Source organism: Castor canadensis, chromosome 18 (genome assembly GCF_047511655.1).
Source record: "Castor canadensis chromosome 18, mCasCan1.hap1v2, whole genome shotgun sequence".
NCBI lineage: Eukaryota > Metazoa > Chordata > Mammalia > Rodentia > Castoridae > Castor > Castor canadensis.
The window spans coordinates 37,505,913-37,520,261 of record NC_133403.1 but is presented as its reverse complement, the minus strand read 5'-3'; the positions used below and the strand labels follow the sequence as shown (position 1 = coordinate 37,520,261).

General features: G+C 50.8%; 1 protein-coding gene across 5 annotated transcripts in view; it reads left to right on the top strand.

Annotated features, from left to right (window-relative positions):
* Tpcn1 (two pore segment channel 1) overlaps positions 1-14,349 on the top strand; it is a 53,004-nt gene that overhangs the window by 23,291 nt on the left and 15,364 nt on the right. For 3 of the 5 annotated variants that reach the window (XM_020156930.2, XM_074060553.1, XM_074060552.1), the window contains exons 3-10: positions 1,758-1,885; positions 6,961-7,137; positions 8,325-8,438; positions 9,272-9,402; positions 10,174-10,262; positions 11,159-11,193; positions 11,680-11,738; positions 11,936-12,035. In XM_020156930.2, the coding sequence (XP_020012519.1) occupies positions 1,758-1,885; positions 6,961-7,137; positions 8,325-8,438; positions 9,272-9,402; positions 10,174-10,262; positions 11,159-11,193; positions 11,680-11,738; positions 11,936-12,035 (833 nt within the window). Of the gene's footprint in view, positions 1-1,757; positions 1,886-2,624; positions 2,721-2,916; positions 3,262-6,960; positions 7,138-8,324; positions 8,439-9,271; positions 9,403-10,173; positions 10,263-11,158; positions 11,194-11,679; positions 11,739-11,935; positions 12,036-14,349 lie in introns of those variants that run through there. The other 2 variants (XM_074060554.1, XM_074060555.1) reach the window with 2 other exon arrangements.

Below are 14,349 nucleotides of genomic sequence, written 5' to 3'. Positions count from 1 at the left end.
CTTGATCCTCAGCAGGTTTGTGAACTGTCAAGAAAAACAAGATACCTGGTTTAAAAAGGAAGAAGGAAACCTGTCTTTACTTTCTAGCAACATGAGCATCCAAGTAGAAAAGAATGAAGTCTACAAAGGAAGCTAGTAGGTTGAAGATGTAGCTCAGTGACATAGCACGCTGAGTCCCTGGGTTCCATCCCCAGCACTGCCAAAAAGCACCCTAAAACAAGCAAGCAAACAAAAAAAGCTACTAGACCTAGTAAGTGAGCTTAAGAAGGTTGTAGAACAGAAGATCAATGTGAAAATGGTTGCATTTCTGTACAGTAACAGCAAGCATTTGGAAATTGAAGAAGCAACTCCATTTATAATAGCCTTCAAAGTGTGGAATAATGATGTATCTGACAGAGATGTGTAAGCTCCATACACTGAATGCTCGAAGACATTACTGAGAGAAATTAAAGACCCAAGTAAACCGAGGGATACAGCACATTGCTGGGTGTTTGAGGTGTTGGTTCTCCCAATAGATTCAACAGTCTCAATCAAAATCCCAGCAGGCTTTACATTCTTATTCTTTGTAGAAAGAAATTGAGTCATTTATTCGAAAATTCACATGGAAATGCAAAAGAGCTAGACTATTCAAGCAAGTAAAACAGATAAAGTTGGAGGACTCATACCACTTGATTTTATAAGTACTAAGCTTGCATCATTTAAGAGATGTGGTATTGATGTCACATTTTTGCAACCTAGAATTATGCAAAGATTTCTTAAGTAAAAGAATAAAGAATAAGCTGACCAATTGTCTTTCATCAAGTTTTTAAAAACTTAGGTTTCAAAGTGACTTTTGAAAGACACTGTTAAAAGAGTGGGAATGGGCTAAGGTATGGCTTAAGTGATAGTGCACCTGCCTAGCAAGTGAAGAACCCATGTTCCCAGAAAACTGGGAAGGGCTTTGCAGATGGCCAAGCCTGGTTGCCCTTGCCTGGTAGCCCCAGATCCAACAGCTCTACAAACTCTGCTGCTTTCCTGCTCTCTCCTTCGTGGTTGTGAGCCTTACATACTGCTTCCTGCCTTCTGTGAAAATGTCAGTGTCCAAACACGTCATTGTCCACCTTCCTGCATGTGCATCATTTATGGTGTGGGCTATGGGGGACCAAGTTTTCATGCTAGATTCACTTTTTCCCAAGGAATTAGCAAGAGCCATTTCAGGGTTGCTTGTTTACTGCGTATATCACTCCAGATTGCTGTGATAAAACCAGCTCAAACACACTCAGGCAGGGTCTTTTTCAGCTTAGATTTTGGAAGTTGAGGGTTTATCTCCTAGTTATTATTCTGTTCTCTGTTGACTTTCTTCCCAGGCAGCTAGAGGAGGGAAAGAGCCCCCCTTCCGAACTGGTCCAGGAAAAGTTCCAAGTCCAGCCTTCACTGGCTGGCCATGGGTCAGCACCCCTGCCTGGCTCTTATTCCAGGCCTTGGTGACCCGCCTGGGAGCCTGGAGTGGTTCAGCCAGAGCCAAATATGGATGGGGAGCAGGAGAGAGCACTCTCCCAAGGCAAACCAGGGGGGGGTCCTGGAAGAGGAGGGCACAGATGTCAGCAGGGAAATGCACAGATGACCCTGCACCTGGGGACAAATCCGTGTTGACTCAGCAGAACCCCAGCACACACCATAATGCACGCTGCTATGGCACCGGATGGACCACCGACTCAGATAGCAGGTGTGTGTGAGGGACAAGCCTGGGTCATGAGTGACTTCTCTCTCCAATGCAGATGGGGGCAGCCACACCATTCTCGACTCCAAGGCCCTTGCTCATGTCTCCGGGGCTGACACTGCCCCCTCCAGCCCTACTGGACACAACTGGGAGATGCGTTACCAAGAGGCAGCAATCTACCTCCAGGTGAGTGTCTCATGGTGGGCACCTGTTGTGGGGGTGGGGTTGCCAGGGCTCTCTTGAGTGCCTAGAAATTTTGCTCTAGCTTGGACTTCAGGCTCTGTTCCTATGTGATCTCCTCTGCTGGAAGACGAGACAGCCAACCAGTTGTGCCTGTGAGGGGAGCATGCTTGCCAACTCAGCCTCTGAGCCCCATTTGTGGCTTGCCTGCCTGAGGTTCCCCTTGCTTCTCCCTGTTAGGGCCACACTGGGAGGCTTTGGGCTGAGGAAGGAAGTTCCCTTTGTATACTGAATGCTGTAGCAGGGGCTGGCCGGCAGTGTGGGGAGCCGGGAGCCCTTGGATTTGCTGCAGCTTCCAGGTCTGCTATTTCATGCTTGACTTTGTTTTTCTTCTTTTTGTAAAAATTTGTACTTTTCTATAAAACTATGACCTGCTTATTTTGATCATAAATTTAGGTACAAAGAGGAAATGAAAAACAGTCACCCAAGGCAATCCTGTCAACATTTCCTTCCACATTTAAAAAAAAAAATACAAAGTCTGGTGCAGTGGTACACACTTGTAGTCCCAGCTATAGAAGGCGGATGCAGGAGGATTGCTTGAGCCCAGGAGTTCTGGGCAACAGAATAAGACCCCAACTCAAAATTTTTCTTAAAGGATCATTCATGAGTTTCTAAAATAATTTTCAAGTCGTGTGTATCTGTCGTTGTATAGTCTGCCTTTTATTTCTGTTTTTGTTTTTTGCAGTGCTGGGCCTCAAACCCAGGGCCTCTGGCATACTAGACATAGCTCTCCACTGAGCGACATCCCCAGCTCTAGCCAGCTTTTCTTATACCATGCAGAGTAAGATTTTTTCTCATGTCGCTATAACCCTTGTGTAAACATCACTCAAATGGCTTTAAATTGTGTCACGTCAGTTACCCTAATTACTTCACTGTTTTCATAATCTTGGATATTTTCCCTTATGGTGTACTTCCCTTATTATAAGTTATAATCCAGGGAAAACAGTTATTAGAGCTCTGTCTTCTCTCTTGTCTAGGATCCTCTCCCAAGGAGAGTCTAAGAGATGGCATCTCTGGGTAGCAGTCAACCTTTGCAGAGCCCTCCAGACTCGGTGTGAGCGCTCTCCTGAAGAGAAGATGCTCTTACAATACTGGGGTTTAAACCTGGGGCCTCCTGCTTGCTCGGCAGGTGCTCTACCACTTGAGCTGCACCCTTAGTCCTTTTGCTTTTCAGAGAGGGTCTCATGCTAACTTTGCCCAGCCAGCCTTGACTTAGATCTTCCTACCTCCTCCTCCTGAGTAGCTGGGATCACGTGCACGTGCCACCACACCCAGCAGAGATCGCCTCTTTACTGCGAGCCTCACTGGCTGTGGCTGCTGTGGTATGTCCTCCTTAATCTCCCCTTTCTTTCTTTTTTTGTGTGTCCTCCAACTCGTGATCCTTCTGCCTCAGACCCCCCCAAGTACTGGGATTGCAGGTGTGCAACACCATGGTGGCCACCACCTTAATCTTGCCGTTCTTGTCACTGTAAGATTTCAGTTTCTGGTGTCCATTGAGTAAGGGTTGGGGGAAGAAATACTTTTTCTTAAATCCACTTGAATGATAATTTTCCCTTTTCTTTTTGGGGGACAGACTAGGGATTGAGCTAATCTTTTCTTTGAAGCAGCTCCCCTGCAGCTATTTTTTTTTTTTCATTTTTCTTTTATTATTCATATGTGCATACAAGGCTTGGTTTATTTCTCCCCCCTGCCCCCACCCCCTCCCTTACCACCCACTCCACCCCCTCCCGCTCCCCCCAATTTTTTAAAGAAAGCTTTAATGAAGTTCAAGAATTTATTTGGTGCTTGTTCAGCTCTTAGTGTTTGTCATGTTTTTAAAAAGCATGTGCTCCTGAACACACATGCTTTGATGCAGGTTAAGGCAGAGGGATTTTGTGAGCTCAGGCACACCTGTTAAGGATCTGGCAGGTCACCTGTGCATGTCACCTTCTCTGGGGTGAGCGGGTCAGGACACAGAATTAGAACGACTTGACAGCAGTGGCTGCTTCTTAAGGTGGTCTGGTAGGGTCAGGCAGGCTTTCTTTTCCTTGTGGCTGAGCTGCAGGACGGCCCGCACTAGGCTGCCGTGCGCATGCGTCATGGACCCTCACCATGAGGAGGGGAAGTGGTGCTGCAGTTGCTCTCCTCCCACATTTGCCAGTGAACTCATTCACCCTGGCGCCATGTGCTCAGTGGTCCCAGTGCCCCTGAGAGCAAACTTGTTTCTGGGTGGCCCTGAACCCCAGGGAGTAGCAAGCAAAGGCCTGGCAGTGGGCACCACCTGCTTTCTGATCTGTCCTGAACTGCTTCACCAACTGCAGCCCGGAAGCAAGCCTGGCGTCCCCTGTGGCACCCAGTGTCATGAGCAATCTTTCCCTTTGCCTTTGTTGGTTCTCCTGGGTGGCAAAGCCAAGCCCTCACGTCCATGGTTTCCTTCCCTGGCTGTTTGTAGGAAGAAATTGCGCAAGAACTACATTTTTTAGTAATTCAAACCAGAAGCTTCCCAGGCCGCTGTGTGTGTATAGTTCCCTGCCCTAGTAGCCACAGAGGTAGTGGGGAAAGCCAAGGCCCTGCACAGACCACAGGTGTGGCCAGCTGCCCTGCCTGACTGCTGAGATGTTTGTTCTCTTTTTTGGGCCTGCAGTTTGTCTCTTAACATTTGCCAGTGAGGGTAACATGTCCAGCTTGAGGGGAGTGACTGGCTCAGAGTCCCCTGCCAACCAAAGCCAAGGCCTTCCCTGAAGAAGGGACGCAAGGGTGGTGGGGGTGGTCTGTCCACCATAATTGCCAGTCTGACTGCACCCCAGACAGCTGGAATGCTTCCCTGTAGCTTGGGCCAAGGGAATCTGGGCCTGTGTTCTGTGCTGCCCTCTCGCCTCTGAGACGGAGCCCCTGGGACAGGCGCAGCTCTGAGGCCAGTGCAGGAGTGAGTGAGTGTCAGCCTCCACACTGGACACTTAGGGCTAGATTGGACTTCGTTCCAGGCTGTCTTGTGCACTGTGGGATGTGGAATCTACCCACTAGATACCAGGAGCTTCCCACCCTCCATGTGACACCCAAGTCATTGCCCAAGGTTGGGGAGCAGAGCTAGGTTACCCCCAGTTGAGAAACACTAACCAAGGTGAAGTACTGGCTGCTGCTGATGGTGGCATAGCCATTGAGGTAGAACATCCCTCCGTCACCCTATGCACCTCAGCTCCAGGGAGGCCAGCACTAACAAGGATCTCAGCAGTTGCGTAAGTGCCATCAACATCAGTGACATGGGGCCTTGTCACTGATGAGCAACACCAGTAGGAGGTCAAGGTAGTGATGTGGAGCACTGCCTATGCAGAGGGACACTCTCTCTCTCTCTCTCTCTCTCTCTCTCTCTCTCTCTCTCTCTGTCAGATGTCTGAAGGGAAGTGGCAAGAGTTAGTGAGAGCACACACTTGGATGAGGGCTGGGCATGGGGAGCTATGGCAGGGTCAAGTGCTGCCTTGTTACTGTTGGGGTGGAGGAACAAAGGCAGGGCCTGTTGTTATCCAGAGTTAGGAAGTTAGAAACAGCCAAGTAAATGACAGTAAGAACTGGGACATGGTGGCTGGGCATTGCAAGTGCACATTGGTAATCCCAGCATCAGGGAGGCTGAGGCAGGAGGATGGAGAGTTTGAGGTCAGCCTCCTGTGCTACATAGCAAGACACCATCTCAAAAAAATAAAACAAAAAATAGTCAAAGGCTAAGCACTGGTGAGGAGGTAGAGACAGGGAACCTGTATGCGGTCGGTGGGAATGTAACTTTGTGCAGCCATTATGGAAAACAGTATGGAGGTTCCTAAAAACTGAAAAATAGAACTGCCACATGACTCAGCAGTCCCATGTCTGGGTATATCTTCAAAGGGATTGAAATCAGTATGCTGCAGAGACACCTGCACTGCAGCACTAGCAGAATCAAGCGTCCACTGACAGATGGGTGGAGAAAGGAAATGTGGTACAAACACCTGATGGAATACTACTCAGCCATAAAAAAGAAGGACGTCCTGTTGTGTGCAGCAACATAGAACCAGAGGGTGTTATGCTGAGTGAAATAAGTCAGGCACAGACAGATGAATACTATGTGGGCTCATTTCTATGTATAATCTAAAAAAAACTTGAACTCATAGGAGCTAAGAGTAGCATGGTGGTTACTGGGCTCTAGGGGTGGCATAGGGAATACTATATACTTATGAAAAGATCTAAAGTTTTAGGTAGGTGGGAAGAATAAGTTTTGGGAATCTATTGTGCAGCATGGGTATTGCATAGCATAATTAATGTAATGCTTATTTCAAAATTGATGAGAGAATAGATTATAAATGTTCCCACCACACACAAAGAAGAAAAGTGTTAGATACCTTGGCTTGATTTATTCATCACATCCCATAAATACATGCAGTTATTACTTGTCAATAAAAATAGCAGTAGGATGTGGGGAGCCAGAGGTGAGTGAAGGTTGGCAGGGTCCCCACCTGGCGGCCCATGATGGTCAGATTGCTGTCGGGCCAGCACCTGCAAGCGCTGAGCACGTGTTCTTGCTTCTCTTCTCACTGTCTCCTTCCCTGTGGAAGAAGGTGAGCCTTGGGGAGGCAGGGAGCTTTGTCTGTGCCCACGGGGAGGCAGGGAACTTTCTCTGAGCCTTGGGGAGGCAGGGAGCTTTGTCTGTGCCCACGGGGAGGCAGGGAGCTTTGTCTGAGCCTCGGGGAGGCAGGGCGTCATGGCTCTGCCCGCAGCTTTGGTCCAGGCCAGAGCTCTTTGCTTCAGGGGTGAGAGTTCAGGCTCTGTGGGGACTGCTCTTGACCTTCCCCGAGACCTTGTGGTCTGTGGCTCCCCAGAAGATTTGAAGCCACAGCGTCTCCTGAGCCTAGCAGCAGGGCTGGGGCTCGAGCGCCACACCATCTGATGAAGATAGCAGTTTTGGTGTTCTGTGCCTCTGTCTCCCACCTAAATCGCCTCTTGGCTGCTAGGGCCTGCCATCCCTCCTTGCCCTGGCACCCCCAGCTCACATGCTCATGTCCCTTCTGTCTGTCCAGGAAGGCGAGAACAATGACAAGTTCTTCACCCACCCCAAGAGTGCTGCAGCGCTGGCAGCCTACCTCTTTGCACATAACCACCTCTTCTACCTGATGGAGCTGCTCACGGCCCTGCTCCTGCTGCTGCTGTCCCTGTGCGAGGCGCCTGCTGTCCCCGCGCTCCGGCTTGGCATTTATGTGAGTGCCTAGGGGGCTCTGTGGCTCACTGGAGGCCAGCAGTGGAACCCTGACCGGGAACATTCTGGAGAGGCAGAGACTGCAGACAGACTCAAGACAGAGAAGCCCTAGGAGGTCATCGGGGCCGTCTCACTAGGCGAACTCTGTCTCTCACAGCGGGGTGTTGGGGGGCACTCCCTTTAGGACCATTGCCCACACCTGGCTACGTGGGCAGGGAGCCAAGTGATGGTCCAGGGCATGTCTGTGTGTGGAGGCTGCTTCGTCCTCCCATTCACAGGCAGGAGCGGGGAGGGGTGCCCTGGCCTGTCCAGCCTGGGCTCTGAGGCACTTGTGACGAGGTCCTCCCTCCCTTCCATGGCCTCCTCCCATTTCCCCTGAAGTGTGCAGCTTCAGCCGTACCATTCCACATGCTGTCCTCCTCCATGTGCTCCCCACGCTGGCCCCTTCCTGCGGTTCCCACTTCCCTCCTTCCACTCTTCCAGCACTGCCATCCACGAGTCTTGCTGGACCATCCATGGGGCAGGAGCCCTCCACCCCAGCTGGAGATGTCCCCTCTGTTTCTTGAAGCCCAGGACTTCCCTGCTGGGAAGTGTGTTCCAGGCAGACAGGGGCCGTGCAGACCTGATGTCCCTCTAGGGCCTCACCTGGCCACCCATTGGTCAGGCCCCAGGGAGGGCTAAGGGCTCAGTCCTGGAGACACTGCAGCAGTGACACAAATGAGGCTTGGTCAGGGTTCTTCCCTCTTTTTGTCCTTTTGTCCACAGTGGGAACTGAGGTTTGTCAGCCTTCTGTGTCTCTTTGACTTGTGGGTTTTAAATTGAATTCTGGTGGGTTTTCCCTTTGTTTTTGTTTTTAAATCTCATGTTCCCTTCATGTCTCTCGTGAGTGTTCAATAAACTATGTGCAGACCTTCCTAGAATAAGGATAGGTATACAAATTGTCTTATCTTTTTTTCCTTACTCAACTTCAGCTTCTTCCCAATTTTTCATTGTGTGGATCCGCACATCTGTTTCTTGAATGTTAAGTTTATACTTAGCTGTCTGGGAAGAGCTCCATCTCCAGGGCTGTGTCTGGCATCTGGGATTTTGTAGCTGAAGTGTGAGTGAGGAGGGTTCCTAGGAGGTTGAGACACAGGGAGGCGGCCTTGGAGGCTTTGAGAAGTCACGCCTCTATCTCTCTGGCTGCAGGTCCACGCCACCCTGGAGCTGTTCGCCCTGATGGTGGTGGTGTTTGAACTCTGCATGAAGCTGCGGTGGCTAGGCCTGCATACCTTCATCCGGCACAAGCGGACCATGGTCAAGGTGATGTGCTCGTCTATTTGTCCATCTCATTACAGAACTTTGTCACACATGCCCTTTGAGCTTATGTTTTTGGTTCCATTTAAAATCCCCCTGGGGACTGGCTCAAATAGTAGAGCACCTGCCTAGTAAGTGTGAGGCCCTGAGTTCAAGCCCCAGTGCCGCCAAAAAAAAAAGAAAAAGAAAGAAAAAAAATCCCCTATGGGCCTAGTCTATGCTTGGGAGTGTAACCTAGGGTCCTGTCCACCCCACACTTCCGGTCTTGCTGGATCCCTGGTTGGGTGTCCTGGTGATGCCAGCAGCAGCTGTGTGAGTGGTGTTGAGCACACTTCAGGTTCTGGCACAGTCACCTGTTCATTTCACACTCAGCCAGATGGAAGAGAGTCAGGTTCAGAGCTGGCTCTGCTGCCCTCACACCATGCCCCTAGCCACGAGTGTGTGCATCTTCTTTGTGTGGCAGAGAGAGCCAGTAGGAATGTGTTGGGTGTCCTGCAGTGTGCACGGTGTGTAGGAGAATGTCCCTAAGTGGGCAAGATGGAGATGAGCTGAGACCTCTGGGACTTCCTGGTGCCTTCGGGGGTCTTTGAGGAGAGTGTTGGGTGCTGACAGGCAGAGTGGCGGCTTCCCTCCAGTGAATACTGTGGGAGAGGATCTGTGGAAGCCCTCTGCATTTCCTTCTCTTGGGGCCATACATCTGTGCAGGTCTTTGGAGGGCTCTTCAACGAGGGCTGTTGATGATGGTGGCTGTGTGTGGGGGGTGTACAGAGAGAAAGAGATGGAGGGGCAGGAGCTGCTGAGGAGGAGCTCTGACTGTGCTCCATGCCTGCTGCCCTCAGACCTCGGTGCTGGTGGTGCAGTTCATCGAGGCCATTGTGGTGTTGGTACGGCAGACATCCCATGTACGGGTGACCCGGGCACTGCGCTGCATCTTCCTGGTGGACTGTCGGTACTGCGGTGGTGTCCGGCGGTAAGTCCCAGGGCAGGGTGGGCTGGACAGTCCCACTGTGGCCTGGCCTGGACCTCTGGGCCAGTGTAGCTAGAGCCATGTGAGCTAGCATAGGCCAATGGTGCACGCTGGTGGAGTGTAAGCTTGTTGGCTACCCCCACCATGGGCCCATGACTCTGGAGCCAGGGCCCTTCCCTGTCTACCTGCGGCCCTCTGGAGCTGGTTCCTCTCTCTACGCATGTTATCCACCTGGACACAGTGGCAGGGCTTGGCAAAGCCCACATGACCCCAGGCAGGCTCCCAGCCCCTCTACAGATGCTGGGGGACTGAACTCAGAGCAGATCAAGCCTGGAGCTAAACTTATCTTTGGAGACTCCATCCAGAAAATTACTGTTGACAGCAAACATTTTATCCTTTGTGTCCATCCTCAAAACTGGAAATGAGCGTTCCAGGACAAGGTGGCCCTGATGTGTGTTCATGCAGCTCACCTCCCACTGTGGAAGCTGACCTTGGCACCCAAGGTCATGTACTTGACCTTCTGCTGGCTTGCAGGGCACTTACCCACACATCCTTAGGTGGAGGTGGCTGTGCGTTCCTTTTAGCCAGAGTGGGGCTCAGGCCCCACTAGCAAAAAGCCAAGCACGGTGTCCTTCGGGGCAGTGGGACTTAGTATCCCAGATGAGGGGCCCCAGGCCCACATCTCTACCAAGGTGGCCCCTCTAGGAGACCCAGACGCCACCCCAGGCCTGGATCCTGTCTTTGCCCCACAAGCTAGCCCATCTTTCTGCCCAGGAATCTGCGGCAGATCTTCCAGTCCCTGCCGCCCTTCATGGACATCCTGCTGCTGCTGCTGTTCTTTATGGTCATCTTCGCCATCTTGGGTGAGTGGCCGCCTCGAGCCCGGCACTTTCCAAAGGCATGCACACAGGCACAGCAGTCCTTTTGGACTGCTAGAACAAAGCACCATAGACCGGGTGGCTTAGAAACAGCAGAAATTCATTGCTTGCAGTTCTAGAGGCTGGAGTCCAAGGTCAGGGTGTCAGCAGGCCTACTGTCTAATGTGGGCATTCCCTGGTCCACAGTCAGCCACAGCCTCACATGGGAAAGTGTGAGGCAACTCTGGGGCTACAGTCTTGCTGTGTAGCCCTGGCTGGCCTTGAACTCTCGATCTTCCTGCTTCTCAGCCTCCCAAGTGCTGGAATAACAGGTGTGCACTACCAAGTGCAGCCACTGCCTACACTTGGTAGAATCTCATTTTTGCTTCTCATGGGAGGAGTGGGGCTGGCTCCTCATTCAGCCTTCCAAGAATGATTTGGGATTAGCCCATTCCAGGAGGGAGGAAGAAATGGTATTCCCACCCTAGGACCTTGGCTGCCGGGGAACAGCAGGACCCCTTTGGATTTGACTTGGCTGTCACCTCCTCAAAACTAAAGACTGCAAACCAGCAGTGTGGATTCCAGATCCATAGATGTGTTTCATTTGGTCTGAAAACTTTGAGCCAGCATTTTAAGATTAGACTTTATTCAAGGATACAGATCTCCAGCCTTTCTAAAGGACACACCCGAGGGTACGGGTACGTTCTTGCAGGGTAGGCATGTGGTGCCCAGTAGCTCCCTTAGACGACACATTTTCTCTGTGATGCTGCCGTCCTTGCCATGCCCTGGTGCCTCCCTCAGCCCTCCACACTCCTTACATTTCTCTGGCCAATCCTTTGGACCTTTGGATTTGACACCTCCTCTCTAACCTGCTTTTGATATGTTTTTCTGTCACCTTCCAGGTTTCTACTTGTTCTCCCCTAATCCTTCGGACCCTGTGAGTAATTGACACTTCTCTGCTTTTGTGGGAGGTTTTCTCTCAGGCAAGTGGCTGGGTGGCCCTCCTGCTATATTAGGAAGGGATGCCTTGCCTGGCTTCTTGTCACAGCTTCTCGTACCAGAGGGTCCCCGTCACTCAGACTTGAGCCATTTCTTTCCTCGAGAGTCAAGGGACTTCCCTTTCCTGTCCTTAGAGGAATGTTTCCAGGGTCAGGTTGGAACATCAGAACATTCTGGCAGAGGAGCAGTGGAGGGGAGCCAAGCTAACTGCCTGAACATGTGACTCCTGGGGAAAAGATCCCCCAAAGTTGGTCACTTGCTTTTGCCAGAAGCATCCAGCTCAGGAAGGCAGAGGCCTCCCATACTTGTTCTGCCTCTGCTGTGCCACCCCTCAGGCTTCCTTGGAGGAAGAAGGGTAGGGAGGGTGCTGGAGATAGCCATGCACACTGTGTGCTCTCACCATGCCCCTGCTCCTTCCCTGTAGTACTTCAGCACCCTGGAGAACAGCATTGTCAGCCTGTTTGTCCTTCTGACCACAGCCAAGTAAGTCCAGGCCCCCTTTACCCTCTGTCCTCTGCTGGTGCCTGGGGGTGTCCCCTCTTTCTATCTAATTGTGCTCCCCAGCTCAGCATACACTGGCCTAAGTGGAGGGAAAGGAAATGACTGTCCTTTATAAGGCAGAGCCTTGGGGGAAACCAAGACAGGCTGTGCGGGCCTGTGGGTGACCTTGTGCCCTACAGCTTCCCAGATGTCATGATGCCCTCTTACTCCCGGAACCCCTGGTCTTGCATCTTCTTCATCGTGTACCTCTCCATTGAGCTGTACTTTATCATGAACCTGGTGAGTGACTTCTTGGGCCCTTGCAGTGCCAGGCACATGGGGATGGAGAATTGGGCTGCCATCAACCTCTGGGGCAGAATACCAGGAAGGGGAGTCCAGGCCTATGGTGAGGGGACTTTGGGGACTGTCCTATGAGGGCTACAGTGGCTCCACTGGTCAGCAGGGGTAGCAGCCTCACTGGCTTAGCTGCTACTGCTGCCACCACACATAGTGCCTGAAGTTTAGGCTAAGGCTACCTAGGAGCTGTTCTTACAGCAAACACTGCAGTAACTGTAAAAGCTGCTGTTTATTAATAAATGGTTTTTATATAATAATGCAAAGGTTTAACACCACCCCTCTGGAGGTTCTGTTATGGTCATGACTCTCAGTGTACAGATGTAGAAACCGAGGGTCCCAGGAACAGAGTGATGGGCACCACAGCTGCACCGCACAGGGCAGCCTGGGGCGGATTCCAGAGCTCTGCCCCAGCCTCTGTCCTGTTGAACCCCTGTGCCAAGAACATTGTGTATGTTTATTTCTGCCCCTTTAATCACAAGCCATCACAAAATCAGACATAGAATACATTCCCCTGTGCACACCAGACACTGGAGATGTTTGGGAGGCCATCAGGATCGTGGCCAGTACTGTGCTTTAGGTCAGCATTAACCCCACAGTCACTCGACAGGGGCTTGCCACACAGTCTTGAGGTTTGTGCTTGTGCAGTGCTGGTGACGGACCCTGGGGCTTCACTCATGTTAGTAAGTGATCTATCCCTGAGCCACCCCAGCCCCTTGTGTTTCTTTGTAAACTTTTTTTTTTTTTTTTTTTTTTGGCAGTACTGCGGTTTGAACTCAGGGCCTCACGCTTTCTAGGCAGGTGCCCTACACTTGAGCCACGCCCCAACTATTTATAAATGCTGAACAGTGTTCTCACACTGGCTGCCAGTCAGGCCCCGTGTAGAAATGGAAACTACTCTTCTAAGTAGGCTTGTGGAATCTAAAAATTTGTTCTTTTTTTAATTCCTCTAAAGCAGAAAAGAACTACATTGCGGCCTCCTGTATTGTTTTTCATTTGTAATATATTTAGAGCTGGCTGTTGGGAAAATGAAGTACCCATTTTTCTCACACAGTGTCAGGAGACTCTGAGACCCCAAAAGTGAGGGAATTTCTCCCCACCAGCAAGCATGCTACTCTGCAATGGATGCCAACTGGGCGTCCCCTAATCCTGTCTACCTGGAAGTAGTGTCAGACCCCAGAGGTTGAGAGCTCAGTCTCCAGGACTGTCCCCCATTTTGGGTGCCAGTCACAAGCCCCACACTGTTTCCTCTGCTTCTGACTAGGGGACGCCTGGTTCCTGCAACCCTGTCTTTGGGGTCAGTTAATTTGCTTGAATGACTCACACAACTCAGGGAAACACACTTAGCGTTTGTCAGAATGAATATTGCAAAAAAGTACAGACAAATAGATGTGTAAGGCAAAATATGGGGGAAGGGGCATGGAGCCTCCACATGCTCTCTCAGCTCCGCCCTCCAGGAACCTCCATGTGTTCCTGGAGACTTCATTGTGTAGGTATGATTGAAGCATTGGCAACCATGTAGGACTGTGATTGGATGAAAGGGTATGATGTAATGCTAGACTAGGGTAGCCTCCCTCCTCCAGGGCCTGGGGTGGGACCCCTCTGGAGACTGAGGACTTTATGACCTACTGTTAGATAAGGGTTGGTCAGAGAATTTCTTTATGGCCAGCTCCAATTCAGAAAGACCTGGGAAGATTAGTTCCTATCTCACCTTAAGGAAGAGAAATTCTAGTTTCTATGGCCCACCTTGGGGAGGGAGTTGTGGTATGAGCCAGGAACTGTGATGAAAACAAGCGATAACAGTTGAGGGCGGGGTGAGCAAGAAAGACCCTGCTGTCCAAGGCTGGGCCACAGCCTATTTTTTGGCAGTACTGGGGGTTGAACTTAGGATCTTGTGCTGCTAGGCAGGCACTCTACCACTTGAGCTATGTTCCCAGCCCCTCCACAGCCTGTTTTGATAAATATTTTATTGGCACACAGCCATGCCCATTCATTTACTACATCTGACAGCTACTACCACAGGGTTGAGAGACCATCTGGTCTTTAGGTTGTAGGATATTTGCTATGTGGCCCATTAAAGAAAACATTTGCTCACCTTTGATCTACATGGAAAAATGGGAGACCAATTTGAGGGGTGGGAAGAACAAGAGAGTTCCCCTCAAAACATTTTTGAAAGACAAAATATTTCTGGAAAGGATTTTTTGAAATTATTCCCCGTCCTCCTGTAGCCCTGATAATGCAGACCACACCACTAGTAAGC